The following is a 19,048-nucleotide window of genomic DNA, read 5'->3' as shown; positions in this document are numbered from 1 at the left end:
TCCTTTATTAGTCAAATTGAGATCAGGATTTTTTCTCTTTTTTACAATTTCCCTCTTTTGAAATTTGATGTCAACATTAGAGATATAGAGAGGAAATTAGGGTGGAGAGAGAGAGAGGTATGACATGTAACAAAGGACCCAAAGCTGGGATGTTATGGTTAAATAGTACGTGTAACCACTGGGCCACCAGGACACTTTAAAGATCAAAATCTTGTTACAAAGGAAAACAATTACAAGTGTCACTTAGAATATTCAAATGTAATGTTTTGAAATCTTCAGATGGGAAGAGATATTTTTTTGAAACTCATTTAATTTGAGACAACATTGGGGTTTTTTTTTTTTAAAGATTAAAACTGGTTTGAGCATGTGGTTCAGCGCCCTGTGACCCGACATTACAATGTGATTTGGCAGAGAGCGGAGGTAAAGAGTAGTTCAAGTAGAGCCTCATAACTAAACACAATATTCATTATAAATAAATAAATTAATATTAATTTGAGAATTTAGAGCAGTTCAGTTGTTCTGCAGGTTGTCATTAAGCAGATCCTCTGTAAAAATAAATACTGCACAAGACACTTCAATGATTGCCCACAAGAGAGCGCTGTTGTTAAGAGAGAAACTAACACACAGGCTTTATGTCCCAATTCCATACTACAGAATAATTTGTATATATAACTACTAATTGTCTTAGTGTACTCTTTTTGCAGTTATGTAATATGTAGTATGCAACGAAATCAAACTGGAATGTCACTGCCAACGTCCACATATTGAATAATTTTTTGTTTTCTGGGGTGTTTATAAAGCTGCTTTACCACAGTTTGTTTTACTTTTTTGCAACTGTAAGCAGCTTCTCCTTTTCCTTAATGCAATGCATTGGTGGAGAACAGCATTCATCAACAGCACACTCAAAAGTCAAGTATTTTTTAAAGCTTGCTGACTATTAATTTTGTCAGTTTTCCAGTTTGAACTGACTACATACTCAAAACCTGTTTAGAATTAGTATGTCATATGGATTTGAGACACAGCTAGAGTATGTAATTAATACACAGAGAAATAAGGTCAGTGATTTTGTTAAAATCAGGTGAGATAAGCAAAGGAATTCATTTTGACCTGTAATATTATATTAATACATACTGCAGTAGGTTTTATAATATAGTACAGATCCTACCACTGCAATGACTTGTGTGCAACTGTGAGGTGAATTTGTAAAAACTATGCATGCGCACAGTTGAAACACAGGTGAAATGGGGTTCATTTTAAAATAATTACTTTTTATATTTTCGCCTTCAACCCTTCTGGAAGCCTGGTGCTGCAGGCATTTCTCTGCTCCCAGTGGCTTCTAGCCAGGTTGTACATAAGTTGTATATTTATCCTTACGAGGAGGGAAGGAGGGGAGGCAGTTTGGAGTCGGATTTCTGACTCTTGAAAAGTCACAGCATCCACACGTTCCAAGAATATTTAGGAGTCATAAAAGACACATAAGTGCAGAAGAAATGATATGTTTCCTCTTTTTTTAAACCTCGGTAAGCAGCTTTACAGGGCATTACATTTATAGACAAGTGTTATTTCTACAAATTGTTTTTGGTTGTTTTAAATCTTGGCTCTCAGGACTCACTTCATATTTCTGGTCAGGGGGGGGGGGGGTTTAAGGTTACCTTAAAGCTTTTGTGAGTTCAGGTTAATTAGGTTAATTAATTCAGACTGCCTAATTAAGAACAGGAACTTCAGTCTTACTACAATGCTTTTGCAGTAGATGAGCAAACCCAAGATTATATTTACACAGTGAGACACAAAATGTTTTCTTTTTTAAAAAATATGGCTGCTAAAATATGAAGAATGTTTAACATGACATGCATCTGAAAAAATACTACACACAAACACACACACACACACACACACACACACACACACACACAGAGTAGACAAAATGATTTCATTACTGAGCAGAGCTGAGGCAGCACATTTTGATTGTATTAAGTAACATTGGGTAGATCTTGTTTTACGTTGAGGTACGGTATGCTCCTCATGCTACATGGTGCCACGCATGGTTCAGCTATAAATACATACACCATAATATACCATGACAGAATGACAACGAGATATACAGTGCACTTGCACATCTACTTTACTCTATTTCCAGTGTTTCATGTTTTGTAACTTAAATATTGGAATGTATGTCTTTGTAAATCTGTCCAACAGGTGTACAGTTAATATTGACTTTGCATCACTGTCTCTGATGAAGAAGCCTCTATTGTTGCTTTATAGTGATCAGACTCCACTACATGAAATTTTCAGTTCGGTTGCACCTTCCCTCTAATTTTGACACTCCATTACAGTACATGAAGCTCCTCAGATGCGTCATGCTGTAAACACAATCCCACCCACGTCGAGTTCATAAAACAACCTAAAATTATGGTTTGTATTTTTCAGAATAAATAGTAAGGAAAAATAAAAAGTAAAATAAAGAAGGGAATAAAAGAAAAATTCAAATGTATTAAAAATAACAATAACAACAACAAATGGTTAAAAAAAGGAGAAAAAATAATAGTGTCAAAATTCTTGATATAAACTCACCTGTATTTCTTATTGCATGTTGTATGATGTTAATGATGTTAATGTATGCTATGTAAGATAAAGGGACCGAATTATGTGTGTGTGTTTGCTCTCGTGTTTCTGCCCTCACCAAATGTCACCAGAAGCAGAGAGAAGTGACATTTCACACTGGTAACATTTTGCCAGTACACTTATTTAAGAAGTTCTGATAGATGTAGAGTTGTTGTTTAGGGTTCAGTTGAAAAAGTGGGATCAAAGGTCATATGTAAGAATTCAAATAAATTCAAAGTTAATAAGAATTTGGCATGAGGAGAGTAAAGTTTGGGGTCAAGTACAAGAATTAATTAATACTGATCCTCAGAAGAAGTCATTATAATAAAAATATATGTAATTATATGTGGTTTTCTGTAGCTACATTCATGAAAACGCATTGCTCTTTTAATGTTATTAGATATGGGTCAATCACCTTCAAGTGACCGTCGGTGTTGATTTAAATGTCTCAAGTCTGAACTGGTGACCTACGCTCACCTTTAAGTACCAGCGAAAGCTTCATGATTGGCCGGGCAAACAACATTTGCACCTGCGCTGTATCCTTCCTCGATTATTGTCAGACTTCTGCGCTTTTGTCTGTAAATTTTAGACTCAGTTTAATATTCAGCTTACAAGAACATCGTCCGTGTGAAAAATATACGTTTATCATAGTGTGCAAATAGCGAATATTAGCTGAACTGTCGCGCCCTATTTCCTCAGTCAGCGGACGTTGTTCACACATGGAAAGTAGTTCCGGTTAGTCGGGGGAATAAAAACCTGTCGCTCTGGCTGAACCAACGGCGCTCTGGTCCCTGCAAAGTTCACCCAGTATAGGTGAGTAACAGCAAGTAGATTGAAGTGTGTGTGACAGAGACGGCAGAGGAGATTTTATATTCGTTTTGACTGAATTTACTAACTTTTTAAAACATTTAAAGAACATTATTACTTCCTCTCATGATGTTAAAAAGTACTTTCAATCACAGATCAAACTCTTATTCCTCGAAAACATTTAAATCACGCATAATTATTTTATTCATAATTTCATTTTTATGGATGATTATACTTAGTGTGCATAAATGCAAATGCATATACAGTATGATTAAAATATAGCCAACTATATCCACTAATTGCACGATTAGTTTTGCACAAACATTTTAGGATAAAGTAACTACTCCATATAGCTTTCTTACTTTGATTTATTTGATATTTTATCTACTTATTGTACTCTGTTTCTTGTGCTGCTGTAAATTTCCTTCCTTGAGATAGATACAGTTTAATATAATCTTATTTGAATAAAAACATAGGCACCTAATTGACAGTCAGATGTCTTCAGTAGTTGATTTTTAGGTAGACAAAAATATTCTACTGAAAACTGCTTATTTTCTACAAACTTTTCTCTCCCAATTAAAGAGATAGCACCCTAACTTATGACCTGTCACTCTGTAATCTATTACAAAACGTTTAAATCATTTAATTCATTTTAACATTTAAATATGATGGTTTTTTCTCATTTTCCACCAGATATGTTTTTTTTCTGGTGATATGTTTCTACAGTCCATAAATATGCTCAGCACGGACCATGTTATTTTAAGTTAATGTTGATGGCCAGAATGGTGTCCGTGTTTCCTTACACTGTCTGGCAACACACGTTGTCATGCATGATGCATACCTAACTGAATCCCAGTAAGTTCCGCTTTTGTTCTTTTAATGTACCATGGATGGATTCTCAACCACGGCTGTGCCTCACAGGCAGCATAAATCGTGTTTTGAGTCCCGGAGTTATTCTTTGTGTGTGTTAATCACCTTTAGCCTCTGTCAAATGTGACCAGCTCCTCTTCTTCAGCTCCACATAAACTCCCGCTGGAATGTGGGAGAGTGCAGTCAGGCAGGCACATACTGTTGTTGTTGCTTTTTGTACAGGCTGTTCAGTCAGCTCGCACAGTTTCTCTCCACTGGTAGAGACTTAAAATTCATCCAGGGAGAGGTCACATCTTAATATAAGTGTGCACTTTTCCATTCTTAGTAAAGTCTCATTTAGTAATCCTTCATCATTCCTTATTTACTGTTCATACTCCTCGATTATGAATGTTTATGTGATAATTTGTTGCTTTTATTTAGCTCCTTGTGTCAGGAGCCTTTGTGTCACTGTTAAGATGACACATCACAGTGTTCACTGACCATGTAAAAAAATCTCCAATATAACCTATAATGAATGTCAGTGGTAGAGTCATCAGGTAATAATCGATCACCTCTCTCTTGTTTCCTGTTCTGTCTCCACAGGACTTTTCCTACAGACACATATCCAGTCATGTCTAAGTCAAAGGATTCAGGCATCATGCACCACCAGCAGATGCATGCTGCCATGGCAGACACTTTCCTTGAGCATTTGTGCCTGCTGGACATCGACTCTCCACCCACTGTGTCTCGCAACACCGGCATCATCTGCACAATTGGTCAGACATATTCCCAAAGCTGATTTATTTCACATTACACATGTCATATATCAAAGATAATCTCAATGTATCTGTATATGACCACACCCATGCCTTTAGCCTGGTATCTCTTGTGATGTAATTGATCTGTCTCGATGCAGGACCTGCCTCCCGTGCTGTGGAAACTGCCAAGGAAATGATCAAGTCTGGGATGAACATTGCAAGAATGAACTTCTCTCATGGCACACACGAAGTGAGCGAAGAATGTTAAAATTTTAACCACATCAAATTATTTTTTGTGACTTCCATTTACTATTTACATCTCCAAAACTTTAAACTTTTTAGCGAGTTGCACTTCTGATCCCACAAACCTCAAAATGGTGATATCACAGCAGGTGTTTTACCATAAACTGTCAAAAAATATGACATCAGGGACTGGAGAGCATAGTCAGTGCCAAATGCTTGAGAGTTTGAGGTCAGACAGAGCAGTACAGCAGCAGTTTCTTTGCCCTCTGCGAAGTGATTCAGTGTGGATTTACCCTTTACAGCTGCAGCAGTCAGCGTGACATTACTCTTGTGCCCTGGTAACTGTCTGTGGCTGTAATGTGATCTATGAGCTTGTACTTGCCCCTTCAGTGCTAGGTCTATGTTGTAGCTTGTGATTTGGCCAACCAACTGCATCATGACCAACACGTTGGCTGACCTTATACTGCTGACCTCTTGCCTTTAAAAGTCATGCCTCTTTACCTTTTTCACTGTCACCTGAGTGGATGAGCCTGAAAATCTATCATCAGCTGCAGTGTGAACACCCACAGTTGATATTTGGGTTGGTACTCTTCAAAGGTTAACAGCAGTGATTTTTTTCAGTGTAACTCAACTCTCAGAGTGACTTTTGAATTGCCTGCCATGGTATGATAGTTTGGCTCAGATGGCTAAATACAAACATGTCTGCATTTCAACAGCACAAATTTATTATCTTGAATCCAGATAATCACAACAAAGTGAATATATGATTTTCTATGAGAGGGGCAAAATAAATTTGACCTCTGTCTCATTGGTGTGTCAGTTGTCAGTACAGCTATAAATAGGTCTTCTGTGAGAGACAGCCTCACAGCAACAGTATGAGAATAAGACATGTAGTGGAAGAAGTGTTCACTATTTACTGAAGACAGTACTCAGTGTTGACATTAGACTTGTTTAAACATATCCACGTAACTGTAACAACTGTGCTGACATACAGGCTGTAGCTGAAATCTTTTGGAGTATTCACTCAATACCTCATGCAGCTATTTATATACAGTGAAACTGAACAATGTCATGTGCTAAAAATGTCTTGCAGTTGTTATTCAAGATTCACTACAAATAGTAATGTAACAAGTGCTGCCCTGTGGTCTATCCACCTGCTGTTGTGCTAACTTTATTTTACTTTTGAATAATTTGACATGTTTAAGTATGACTTTGTAATAACAATTACAATTCACATGTGTAATAATTATTTTATTTTTCATGTTATATTAGATATACTTACATTTTCAATGTTTTTCTAACATTCAACATTATACAGTACCATGCTGAGACGATCAAGAATGTCCGTGAGGCAACTGAGAGCTTTGGGCCTGGCACTGTTGACTACAAACCAGTGGCCATCGCTCTGGACACCAAGGGACCAGAAATCAGGACCGGACTTATCAAGGGCGTGAGTTCTTGCCAAATTGCCACAATGAGGCCACTTTTGATTTATTAGAGAATCACACTGAGCACAAATAACTGTTTGAAGGTCTGCTGCAGAGTTTTTCATCCTGCAAGATTAACACATTCTCTCCTGGTGTTGTTTAGAGTGGCACCGCTGAGGTTGAGCTGAAGAAGGGTGAAACCATCAAGATCACACTCGATGACCAGTACATGGAGAAATGTGACGATAAGGTGCTGTGGCTTGACTACAAAAACATCACCAAGGTTCTTGAGGTGGGAAACCATGTCTACATTGATGATGGTCTGATTTCAGTCAAGGTCAAAGAAGTTGGTAAGCCCACAAACAATCACCTGTTTGCAGATTTTGCTTTCACCTTTCCTCTTCAATGTGGAAATAAAGCTTCTATTCATTCTGTGTGTGCAAAGGCAAGGACTACCTGATGTGCGAGATTGAGAATGGCGGTATGCTGGGCAGCAAGAAGGGTGTCAACCTGCCCGGAGCTGCTGTTGATCTGCCCGCTTTGTCTGAGAAGGATCTTTCAGACCTGAAGTTTGGCGTGGAGCAGGGTGTTGATATGGTCTTCGCCTCCTTCATCCGTAAGGGTGATGATGTTCGTGCTGTCAGGAAAGCCCTGGGTGACAAGGGCAAGAACATCAAGATCATCAGCAAGCTGGAGAACCACGAGGGTGTGCGCAGGTGGGTGGATGATCACTGGGAATAATCTGCACAGAACTGAATCTCAAGATAATTGTTAATACTGATTTATTTTGTTTTTGTCTGATAGATTTGATGAGATCCTGGAGGCTAGTGATGGCATCATGGTTGCCCGTGGAGATCTGGGTATTGAAATCCCAACAGAGAAGGTCTTCCTGGCCCAGAAGATGATGACTGGCAGGTGCAACAGGATCGGCAAGCCCATCACCTGTGCCACACAGGTCTGTGACATCAGTGGGAGGACTGTTTGTAGGACAACTTTAAAAATCACAATGTGTTTTGATTACATGAAATGATGCAGCATGTCTTGTTGTACCCCCTCAGATGCTGGAGAGCATGACCAAGAAACCTCGCCCAACTCGCGCTGAGGCCAGTGATGTCGCCAACGCTGTGCTGGATGGCAATGACTGCATCATGCTGAGTGGTGAAACCGCCAAGGGAGACTACCCCCTGGAGGCAGTGCGCACACAGCACAGGGTAAGAGCACAAAGGATTCGTCCTATTCCCTAAGTTCTACATCATGTTCAGTGTATGTGTGCACAATATATACATCTTTCCTAGCAATGTTGAAGGACCATTCCAGTGTTTTAGCATGTTTTACTGCAGCAGCTACAGTATATCCAGTCTCATATCTTGTGTGTGTTTGAGGCTGTGAGGAAGCCTGCATTGTCAGTGTGAAAGCCCCCTAACACTTGGTGTGGCATGTGGTTCATCCATGTGCTTTGGGAAATTCTGGTATGTACAAATTCACAGGAACATGCAAAGCTGTGATACTGGTAACTGCATGATTTGTCAGGGTTTTCCAGCTATTGGATCTTTGTTGTGTGAGACCAAATTGTTTCTAAAGCTGCTTATTGCACTAAAAGGAGAAAAAAAACATCTTAAAGGGACTAATAGGAAAATGTTGTTCTAGTAATTGACATACCAGTCTGATCTAGTTATGTCTTGACACTGAAAATGCACAATAAGTACTCTTCATACATGAACTGTACTTTCAAATAGTTAAATTGTTATCATCACCCGACCAGATGTTCCATATATAATAAGTGATTTTCAAGGTCATGAATAACACCAACACATTCAGATTTACTTCCATGAAAAATATACACACTGCTATAGAATTTGTGGTGTTGTTAGTTACATTTTCTAGATTATGCATAACAAAGAGAAAAGTAGCTTCCACATTGTTTGCACATCACTGGGTTTTACTAACAGCTTGTTTAGTATTTGTTCAACTTGCTTTGTGTATCCCTGATACACCATCCCCTCCCTCCATCCATCTGCTACCAAACAACTCCTCCTCTTGTCTCTTGCATTGTGCTTTAACTGTGTGATCATATTACTCAATTAGCATGTGTCTGAGGATCTACATGCACAGCAACAGTCCCTGGACATCATGGCCGCCGCTGTTGTTTAGCTTCATGTCTCAGTGTGCTTTCAGGTATGAAGACCTCTGCACTCAGCTTAACTGTCCTTTGTTTGTCTTTTTAAAATACAAACTAACTCCTGCAGTTAAAACACGGTGTATGACTGCAGCCTGATACAGTTGTCATGTCCTTGTTTTTGTTCTTCCTCTGCATGTACAGATTGCCCGTGAGGCTGAGGCAGCCATGTACCACAGGCAGATGTTTGAGGAGCTGCGCCGCACCTCCCATCTGACCCGTGACCCCACTGAGTCTGTCGCCATCGGTGCCGTTGAGGCTTCCTTCAAGTGCTGCGCCAACGCCATCATCGTGCTCACCAAGACTGGCAGGTGAGAATCCAAGAAGAAGTACACCTCCTGAAAATCTCTTCTGTAAAGCTCTGAGTCATCATATTCTCCGAGGCGCCCACTACAAGAGAAGAAACTAGAGCATTATCTCTCTATCCCTCCACCTCCACTTGCTCTGTAACAGAAGCCTTGGGCTCATATGAAATGTGCCAACTGTCACTGCGCACACAATCTGTGTTCCACTTGTGACCTTTTGAGATCTGAACTCTGACATTTTATGGGTTAATTTTAACTCTCTGTTCATTCCTCTCTGTTAGGGCGTTCATCCTTTCAACATATGATACTGTCAGCTGCGTGGATTTCATAATGATAATGGCATAATTAGAGTGGCTATAATTAATATTAACAATGGATTACATGACTATTTGTATGTGAAATTAGTCTCTTGTTGTGATGAACCTCAGCTCTACAGAGCTTTGTAGTGTCTTTCAGCGCATTGTTTTGGTTTTCTGGCCCACAGCTGTTTTCAGCAGCTGTTTTCAGCTCTAAAAACCTGCCCAGCATTAAACAGCTGACAAAATCAGTGACTAGCTGGATATAGTGGAGCATTTGTCAGCTAAAGAGCCATCCAGCTAGTTGGTGGAGAATAAACCAGAGGACTAAACCACAGAATAAAGGAGAGGGAATGTTGGACTTACAGTAGCCAGGTAGACACAAATCCAACTCCAGATGAATGCTAATGTTGCTCTGCGTCTGCTGAATGTATAAATAGGCAACTGTTTGCTAACAGGTTCACCATATCAACTTAAACAGTGATAATATGTCAGTGTTGTTTTTATAATTAACTTATTTCTGCAGCCTCTAAGTGGCCAAAAAATCTGTTATTGCAGGTTTAAGTTTTGGCATTCATTCAAATCAATGATTTTAAACATGTTTTAGTGAAAATGAAATATTTTCAGTTTTCCATTTTTGTAATAGTTTGTATCTGTTACTTGCAGGTCTGCTCACATGCTGTCAAGGTACAGGCCCCGTGCCCCCATCCTTGCCGTGACCCGCTGTGGCCAGACCGCCCGCCAGGCTCACCTGTACCGTGGTATCTACCCCATTCTCTACACCAAGCCTGCCAACGATGTTTGGGCTGAGGATGTTGACCTGCGTGTGAACTTTGCCATGGAAGTTGGTGAGTGTTTATGGGTTTTGTTGAATTTGCTGTCAGATAAGAGGGTTTCTTCCAGTGAAGAGAAAGTTAGGAGAAAATTCAAGATTTATGTAAGAATTTTGTTCATCTCAGGGACTCACAAGGATTTAATTAAGTGCTTTTTAACTTACACCTCTCTGTTTTCCATCTGTAGGCAAGCACCGCAAGTTCTTCAAGTCTGGTGATTCCGTCATTGTCGTGACCGGCTGGCGCCCAGGTGCTGGTTACACCAACACCATGAGAGTTGTGCTGGTGCCTTGAACTTCATCCAATGACATTAGTAACCACTCCCCCTCCCCTCCCCTGTAACCTGCCTGCCCTCTGTGTTGGACTTTTCTTTTCTGTTGGTCTTCGTAACCAACAGAAAGTCAAAACCAGTCAAAAAAGGCCTTTTGATGGTTGTCACTCGCAGAAAGTAACTCCATGATTCCTGTCACCCATATGAGCAATTTATTGTCTAAATCCTGCTGCCAGAGACTGAACCTTTTACTGGAAACTCATCTGTCATGTGTGTTGTACAAAGTGGAGATACGTGTTCCTCTGCATGCACTGTAAACTAGGCTCCAAATACACATTTGTCAGTCCTTATTTAGTGTTATTTTGATGTCTAGGTGTCAGGATGCACAAGTGCAGATGTGTACTGTATTTATCTTCTCCAGTGTTTCACGCAGAACTGATAGTCGGTACAAAGTGTCATCATGAAGTGATCTGGCATGAGTGGGTTTCCATCCATTAAAAGAAACTCTTGGCTCAACTGTGTTTCTCCTCCTCTTGTGATCACTGTAACACTAAACTGTTGCAAGATTGATATGTTCAGTATTCAAATAGATACATTTTATGTTATTGTTGTAGGCCCACCTTCCTTCAGATTTCACATCAGAATACTAGCTGGTTGTACATGAACATACATTTCTGACTAAATGTATCAAAATAAAGGAAACACTACTTATTAAATGACTTAAATACTAAACTAGAAAAAAAAGATCTGAGGCACATATAAAGGCAAATTCACAAGTTTAAAAAATAATAGAAATTTGAATGTGAGTCAGCATTGCAGGATGACGTTACTAACAGTGTTTTGCAGAGCATAAGTCACTAAAACTGCAAAATTATTTAACATGGCGAAGGAAACATTGAAAATATATATCTATACAACCAGTTGCCTCATTAGATGAATACCTAACAAGATAACTGTTGAACACCACAACACTCAACAAAAACCATGATTTTAACATATTAGGTTTTTTTTTTTTTTGGTTTTTTTTTACAATTCAGCTTATTACGAAATGTCTTTTCCTAACAAACCTTTCCTCTGTCAATTAAGACAAACAGGGCAGAGCCAGTTATGATTGGCTGTTGCTTTGGCGTGAATGAGTAGACAACCAATCACAATGGGGTTGTAAAATAAAAACACACCGTTGAAAAAAAAAAACATTTTGAAATAAGAATATGTGGAATTAAACAAAAAACTGATATTGTGAAGAAGAGGCAAGACAAAATGACATTTCATAATAATGAGCAGTTTCCCAAATTAGATTATTCACATTTTTCTGGTTATATTATATGATGTCTGTATTCATTCATATAATAATTTATTTCATAATGTCTCACTACGGGTTTGAGTGAAAAACAGTCCTGTAATGAGTTGTCTTTCGCCGTTTTTAATCAAAGTACTGTTCTTGTGCAGTAGTCTATGTATGGTAGTCTATGTAAGTATTCAGAATTTTGGACTTAAGTAAAAGCAGCAATACCTGAATGGAAAACTACACCTACTATATATTACTATTATAATTTTTAAAGGGTAGTTTTGTCTGCTTTGCATCGACCTGGCAGCTTCACCCTTGAAGAAAAAGCTTTCTAAATCAAACCTTGCTGCAGTGCTGAATATGCACATGTACTCACTAATCTAGCAGTTATCACTCCATGAACACGGCAGATAATTTTCTTTGTAATGACAAGTCAGATATCTCTAAGATTATAATCCTGGCTGTTTTGGATGTTTGGCACCGGACAACACCATGCAGTTCTCAATTCATAATCCGGCTTAAAGTCTGAAACTTCAAGAGCCTTTTATCAGATTCTCCTTCATGCCACACTCAGAAATCAACAGCTAGGACGAGCATCGTTGACCATATGTTATTTTATTGCATTGAATTCAGTAGCTAAAATAAAATATGCCTAACATACATAGGGTGATGGAATCTTCAGATTTGGTGGTTAAAAGGCAGCAAAATGAAAAATAAATATATAAGTAGATGAATGACTGACACCTCTTCTCCTACCTACACAGACACACACCTTAAAGTTGAGTGCACTAAAAGTAACCTTACATTCGCTCCGAGCTGATGCCTCTGGCAGGTGGTGTGGTGATGTGAGGTTGGAGGAGAATAGTAATGAGGGATTGATTGAGCCCATCGGCAGTGACTGGCTAGTGACTGATAGTATCTCTCTTCCCTGGAAAGGGGGCAGAGTCACAGCAAACCTCAGCCTCAGGTTTAGTAACCAGGCAGCTAAAGCCAGTGGACCGGATCCTCCGATGGTTTGACCTGGTGACCAGCTAGCTGCTCACAGTTCGTTGCCAGCTGCAGGTCCAGAGAGAGAAATATCATCTAAACACATGAACCTATTAACAAGTAGAAGTATTTAAGATTCTGTTTCTTAAAAAAAGCAGTCAGTGATCCATGTCTTATTGATTCAGCATAGCATCACAAAGCAGCAATAGTTCAACAACAGATGTTAAATTTTACAATCAAATAATGTACAATGAAAGAGGTAAATATGCAGCAATATGACCCATCGGGGTTTCTTGTTAACCATGTGTCCACTGCTTTTAGCCCTTTGACTGGTGCAAGAAACATTCACATCAATCTTAGTGCATCGCTGGTTTCAGGATGTTTGATTATCCACAATTGCTTTTTTAAAAATTATTCCCTTGTTTTGATCCGTTCTAACTAAAAACAGAATCTCACTCATCGACTCAAGTGCTTCGATTCACAGTACCTTTGTATTCCCATAAAAAAAAACACAGATTATTGCATACTATGCTAATGGCACACAAACCTTGGCTCAGGTGTATGTTCTGTACCGAAGTTATTCACAGACTGAAATGAGTCAGCAGTGCTGCTCGCCAAGTGCCAGAGCAGTTGTGGAGGAATGAAAATGGAAAAGTGTGCGACTTTGTGTTGTCTTCATGACAGAAACTGGTTCCTCTACAGAAAATTATCATCGTCTTCATGTTCAACACATTAAAAAAATGAACCCCACTTCTCCCGCTCGGACAAACAAACATTACATTCATTACTTCAGTTTTTTCGTGAACTGGTTTGTGTGACCCATTTGGGTGTGCAATATTGCTGAAACACTATCTTGGAAGACATGCCGTCATCAAACCCTAACGTTAGGTGATCTCTGAAACGAGCAAAGTGCACAGTCTGTCTCTCCTTGAATCTCTTAAGAGTAACCTTGCATTCACACACTCAGTAGTGGGAAACGCATATAAAAAGGACAGCCATTTTTGGTTTCAATCATAACTGGATACAGTTGTTGACAAATTTCAAACTAAACAGGTGAAGCTAAAAGGTTACACAAAATTGCCTGGACAATAGGGTTAGGGTTAAACAAATACTTTGAACAAATCACAGAGTGTGGTTATAATATAATACATATAACAATTGATATTTTCATGAGGTGCTATATATATCCATCAATGGTTTTAGATTTTATTACTATATTCAAAGAAGCAGTATCCTGTAGAAAAAAATATCCATTATTGTCCATTTTTATCCGTAATCCATTCACTCTGATTAAAAATGAAACCACTGATCTCCAATCTGATTAGAATAACACACCCTCCTACTTTCAAAATTGACAAAGTAGTGGTTAAAACTATGCCAAGGAGGAGGTTACCTCCATGTGTTCAGGCATTAAAGGAGGGTGTGTCTGAACCTCACAAGTTGGAGGGAAGTTTGGACTGTTTATGTTCTGTCTCTAACACCTTAGCAGGGGATCTAGCGTGGGGAGAGTGTACACCAACAAACTGGTTCTGAGGTTCAGGGCCTGAATGTGTCCGAATAACAGGAGTAGCTTGACCCGGGATCGGGCTGTAGGGTTTGCTGACAGCCATAGGGGAGGAGAAGGGGCTCAATGGCCTTCCAACCCCCTCTGGGGAGCCGCTCATGGCCAAAGGCCTTTCCTGGTGTATAGAGCTGTAAGAGCCTGAGATAGTCTTTATTTCCTGGGTAAAGAGATCCACCGATGACTCGGCCCTCTCTTTGAGGGTACAGGCCACCCTGGCAGGGCATGAGGTCTGAGGGGTTAGGGGGCTGTGAGAGGCCAGGGTGCTGGGGAGCTCACTGTGGTAAACTGTCCGTGCCCTCACAGGGCTCTGTATGCTGGGACTGTGGACTGGAGGCGTGTAGCAGGGCGAGGCCTCAGCAGAGCCATACTGGGCCAGGGAGGCGAGGGCCGAGTGCTCCGGGAGAACCTGGGGCAGGAAAACAGAGTGGAGGCCTGCCAGGCTGTGCTGCGCCAGAGAGGCTGCTGCTCCAGACACTGGCTGAATAAATCCACTGGAGGACTGGGTGCTGGTGATGAAGGGAAAATGTGGGAGGTTCAGACCGCTGGATGTTCTGCCTGCTCTGTCATGACTGGACCCCATCTGCTGCACGGTGGCGTGAGAGGGCTGCTGCAGCTGGCTTAGTATGGGGCTGATGGAGCTGGAGATCAGAGGGCTTATGGTGGAAGAGAAGGGGGCTGGGAATCTCCCTGCTAGCCTCCCTGGTGCCCCCTGCTGGAGTAAACTTAATGGGTGGGGTGGGGTGGTCATAGCACCGTGGAAGGGCTGGGAGTGTAGCTGAGCGGAGCAGGTGTAGGACACCGTGGCCTGGCTGATGGGGAAGACTGAGGCCACGCCGGAGTGGGGAGGATGGTGTGGAGGCTGGTGTGTTGGCTGAGGCAGAGGGGCCAGGGGCTGCAGGTTGCTGGTGAAGATGGGCTGGGACATAAGCGTGGGTGACACAGGCCCAGTGGGGAGATGCTGTGCCCTGAGGGACGCCAGTGTGGGAGTCTCAACTCCAGAGCGGAATTTGATGGAGCTTGCAGGAGAACAAGGCCCTGAACCACAGCTGCTGGACACGTGCGCTCCAACATGGATTCTTTTTGGATGGCTGATGGGGTCTTTCAGAGAGCCAGAGCCTGGTGCCAGAGAATGGTGAAAGAGGATGGGAGGCACTTGGGGATGGTGGGCCAAGGCCAGTGCCAGCGGGGTGGTGGCAGCAGCAGCCTGGAGCGGGGCTTGAACCAGTGGGGCCCAGATGACAGGGGTGGGTGATGGGGGAGCAGGGGGAGGGTTTAAGCTCTGTGCGGTGCTGGTCTGGATCAACTGCGTGCATTGGGCCATATCACGGTCATGTTGCACTATTCTTTGGATGATCTCACTCTCTTGGAGGTTTAGTGTGCCAGAGCTTTGGTGATGTTGGACTTTATGTTGAAGAACAGAGTTCCTCTTCCCTGTTAAGAGAAGAAGAGAAATAAGGTGATGCTATTTCCACCTAAATCCTTTTGTTTTCATGAATGATGCTACATATTACAAGGACAGCTCATCAGCACAATTGCCTTGCCTTTCTTTACTAGAAGGTTAAAATCTGATACCATAAAACAAAAATCTAAATGTAAACTTTAAGTTAAATGTTTTCTTATTCTAACCAAAAAAGCTCACAAAGTTTATTATTCCACTGTCCCTTGTACAAAGTAAACTTGATGAAAACAAAAAATGTTCCAATACAAAATGCCACTTTTTATCTAAGACGGTTGAAAAAATGTGCTTGTTAAGTGTTTAATAGCTGATGAGTCTTAAAGGGGCATACATGTATTTCCAAGTGTATTACCGATAAACACAAATAAATAAAAGAGAACTGCTGTTAGTAAAAGTAGACCTGCAATAAACAGAGAAGAAGAATAAAAACAAATATGATGAAATGTCAAACCATAAATAACAGTAAATTATATTCAATTTTGAAATATGCAATTGGCACCTATAATCAGATCAAAGGACTCACCGATGCGGTCCAGACGGTCGAGAGCCACAGTCTCAAAAGCCCTCCTCATCATGGGATACTCCTCCAGCACCTCGTTGAAGTTGTCTACCGACAGAGAGTATAGGCGACAGTAGTTATCTGCTCGCACGCTAGCTGTCCTTCTACCTCGGGTCAGCAGGCAGATCTCTGTAGGGAGGCAGGAGACAAAAAAAGTTCATTTATTTGTTCTTTTTATTTAAAAGCTGCCCTGCTGAGTGAAAGTCAGAGATGAACATGAAGGACTTCAAAAAATGGGTAATTAATATAAAGTGTTATATGATGATTTCACACAGAATTTATACCTTTTTAGTTCTATTCGTGAAAGGAAAGGCAAAACTAGTATTATTAGTAAGAGATGATAAAACACGAAAAGAGCGTTGCCTCTGAACCCCACAGATGGAGCACTTAATGCAATTTCTGCAGCTTACAGTTTGTCCTGACCTCATCTGTCGTGCCAGATCAGAAAAATAAAATAATGCGCCATTTAAAAAAAAAAAAAAAAAAAAAAAAAAAAAGTAGACATATTTTTCAGGACAGACATATTGAGGATATAGACACAAGCACACACAGAGACTCACATGCTCTCTCTCTTCCCTGCCCTGTTTATTGATTGAATCTATTTATATCACATGACTACATGGGATTGCTAACAAATTTCTTTTCCATGTGTTTGTTTTGAACACATTTTCTGCTCTCGTTTACCATTTTCACATCTCTGTGTGTGTTTAGCTGTGGTGAGTAGCTTAAAGTTGAGATCCTTATTGTTTTGTGATTCTTGTGACCCAGATGTGCAGTATAGTGGAGTATAGTAAAATATTAAAAATGGCATCATTGCTCTGTGCTCTGAAAAATATTTCACTGTTCTACACAACTGGGTACCAACAACAGGGTAAAATGACGCAATAAGCACGACACTAGGCACTTGTTGATATAGTTCATGGGTGACGACAAATGGGAATCTATGAATTTTTACTTTAAACATGGTGTCAACAAAGGGAAAACCCCACAGATGGAATCAAAGATCACAAAGCTCTGCTCCTCTTTAGTCCCGAGCCCTTTTAAGGAGATGATGTGGACAATTTTCCCCAGCTGTAATAGTCAGCGAAGTTAATCTGCTGAGTGCCTGGGCAAAATAAATCAAAATAAATCAGACTATCACCGCTCCTCCACATACATTCAAACTGACCCTCTGCCATCTACGGAATATATTAGTATGCATAACACACAGCCTGTTGTGTGGAGACATTACCTCCAAAATATGAACCATCTGACAGCTTGGTGTCTTTGCTGCTTTTGGTCAGGACGCTGACGACGCCATGCTGGATGAAGTACATTTTCTTGCCGATGGTTCCTTCTCTGATGATGTAGTCGCCCGGCTGGAAGACCTCAAAGCGTAGTTTGGTCAACATGGAGGTGACGAAGTTTGGATCAGCATTGGCGAACAGAGGCATCGAGGCCACCAGTTTGCGACAGTTAAAGTTGATGATCTCCTGCAAAAGACATTTTAAAAAAAGTGTTTTAGACATTAGCGTCAGTAAGACAAGACCTTTGACCATAAACTGTTAGAGTTGCTGCATGTGTACATTTCAATCATTATAAAAGCAGGGTGGGCAACAGCTTAGTGCTCCGTTAATGAGGCTCCCTGTCCTCATACAGTGTCCAGCCATTACTAATCAGATTACATGACTATTAACATTAGTGTGCAAAGTAAGAGAGCCAAATTAGATTACATAGAAAATTAACTGTAAACCATTTAGAACAAGGATGCTCACTTCATTAACACATATATTTGCCACCGAGCCATCATGAAACATTTGAAAAATTAAAAAAAAAAAAAATTCAAGAAGGTTTCTTTCAGTTGTGAACAGCATTAACACAGAAGTCGACATTATTATGATGCAGTAACTGTTATTATCAAGGCAACAACATGACTTGTGATGACTTCTGACCTCTCGCAGGGGTTCATTCAGCTCCTCCAAAATGCTTTCCTCATCAAACATCTTCCCCTGATAACGGTGTTCGTAGTAATCATGGATCCTCTGACGCATGTCAGCAGGGAGCTTGTGGAAGGACATGTACTGCTCCACCTGTTTATACTGCGATGAAAACACGAGTCCAATTATGAAAAGGGAGAAATCTCCACAGAAATACATGTAACTGTAACTGTAATGTAACTGCATTAGTGTCAAGACAAAATCAAAGTCATGTCAGAAATAATATATTAATCTGATTGATGTGTTGGCTCAGAGGCGGACTATAATGTGTCTCATTATGTTAACAGTCAACTGTCAGGCCATCTGTGAAACCTGCCCACAGTGCAATATTGTGCCTCTACCCCATCTGACAAATGCAGTTGTGCTCTGCAGGCTGCAGCTAATAACATTAACTACTGTGTCCTTCACGGTGTACTCTACCAGCAAAGCATCATAAATGATCAGTGTGTCCAACCTATGTATGTTATGTCCTGCTGGAAGTTGCTATTTCCCTTTTATTGACTGTTTTTTATCACCTTCTTGTGTCTGTCTCCTTTCTCTGTACTGGAAATACACAGCAGTGGCACAAAAATCTGATGAAAATTATTTTCTCTTAAACGTTGTTGTATTGTGTTCTATTTAGTCTCCCTCTGTGGAGCTTTTTCTCACTTAA

General features: G+C 40.4%; 2 protein-coding genes across 3 annotated transcripts in view; one reads left to right on the top strand and one right to left on the bottom strand.

Moving 5' to 3' along the window:
* Positions 1-3,258: 3,258 nt before the first annotated feature.
* pkmb (pyruvate kinase M1/2b) lies at positions 3,259-11,082 on the top strand. The gene is made up of 11 exons (XM_067590102.1): positions 3,259-3,414; positions 4,861-5,033; positions 5,174-5,265; positions 6,577-6,708; positions 6,849-7,035; positions 7,131-7,401; positions 7,490-7,640; positions 7,744-7,896; positions 9,006-9,172; positions 10,129-10,310; positions 10,483-11,082. Exons 2-11 carry the CDS (start codon positions 4,889-4,891, stop codon positions 10,587-10,589), a joined length of 1,587 nt encoding a protein of 528 aa, XP_067446203.1. The 5' UTR covers positions 3,259-3,414; positions 4,861-4,888; the 3' UTR covers positions 10,590-11,082.
* LOC137183212 (neuroplastin-like) overlaps positions 10,826-19,048 on the bottom strand; it is a 33,291-nt gene continuing 25,068 nt past the window's right edge. For both annotated transcript variants that reach the window (XM_067590098.1, XM_067590097.1), the window contains exons 5-8: positions 18,352-18,498; positions 17,652-17,892; positions 16,385-16,549; positions 10,826-15,836 (exon numbers count right to left, since the gene is read on the bottom strand). In XM_067590098.1, the coding sequence (XP_067446199.1) occupies positions 14,275-15,836; positions 16,385-16,549; positions 17,652-17,892; positions 18,352-18,498 (2,115 nt within the window). In that variant the 3' untranslated portion in view covers positions 10,826-14,274. The remainder of the gene's footprint in view (positions 15,837-16,384; positions 16,550-17,651; positions 17,893-18,351; positions 18,499-19,048) is intronic.

The sequence above is a fragment of the Thunnus thynnus genome, chromosome 5 (genome assembly GCF_963924715.1).
Source record: "Thunnus thynnus chromosome 5, fThuThy2.1, whole genome shotgun sequence".
Lineage (NCBI taxonomy): Eukaryota > Metazoa > Chordata > Actinopteri > Scombriformes > Scombridae > Thunnus > Thunnus thynnus.
This window is presented reverse-complemented; position numbering and strand designations above follow the sequence as displayed.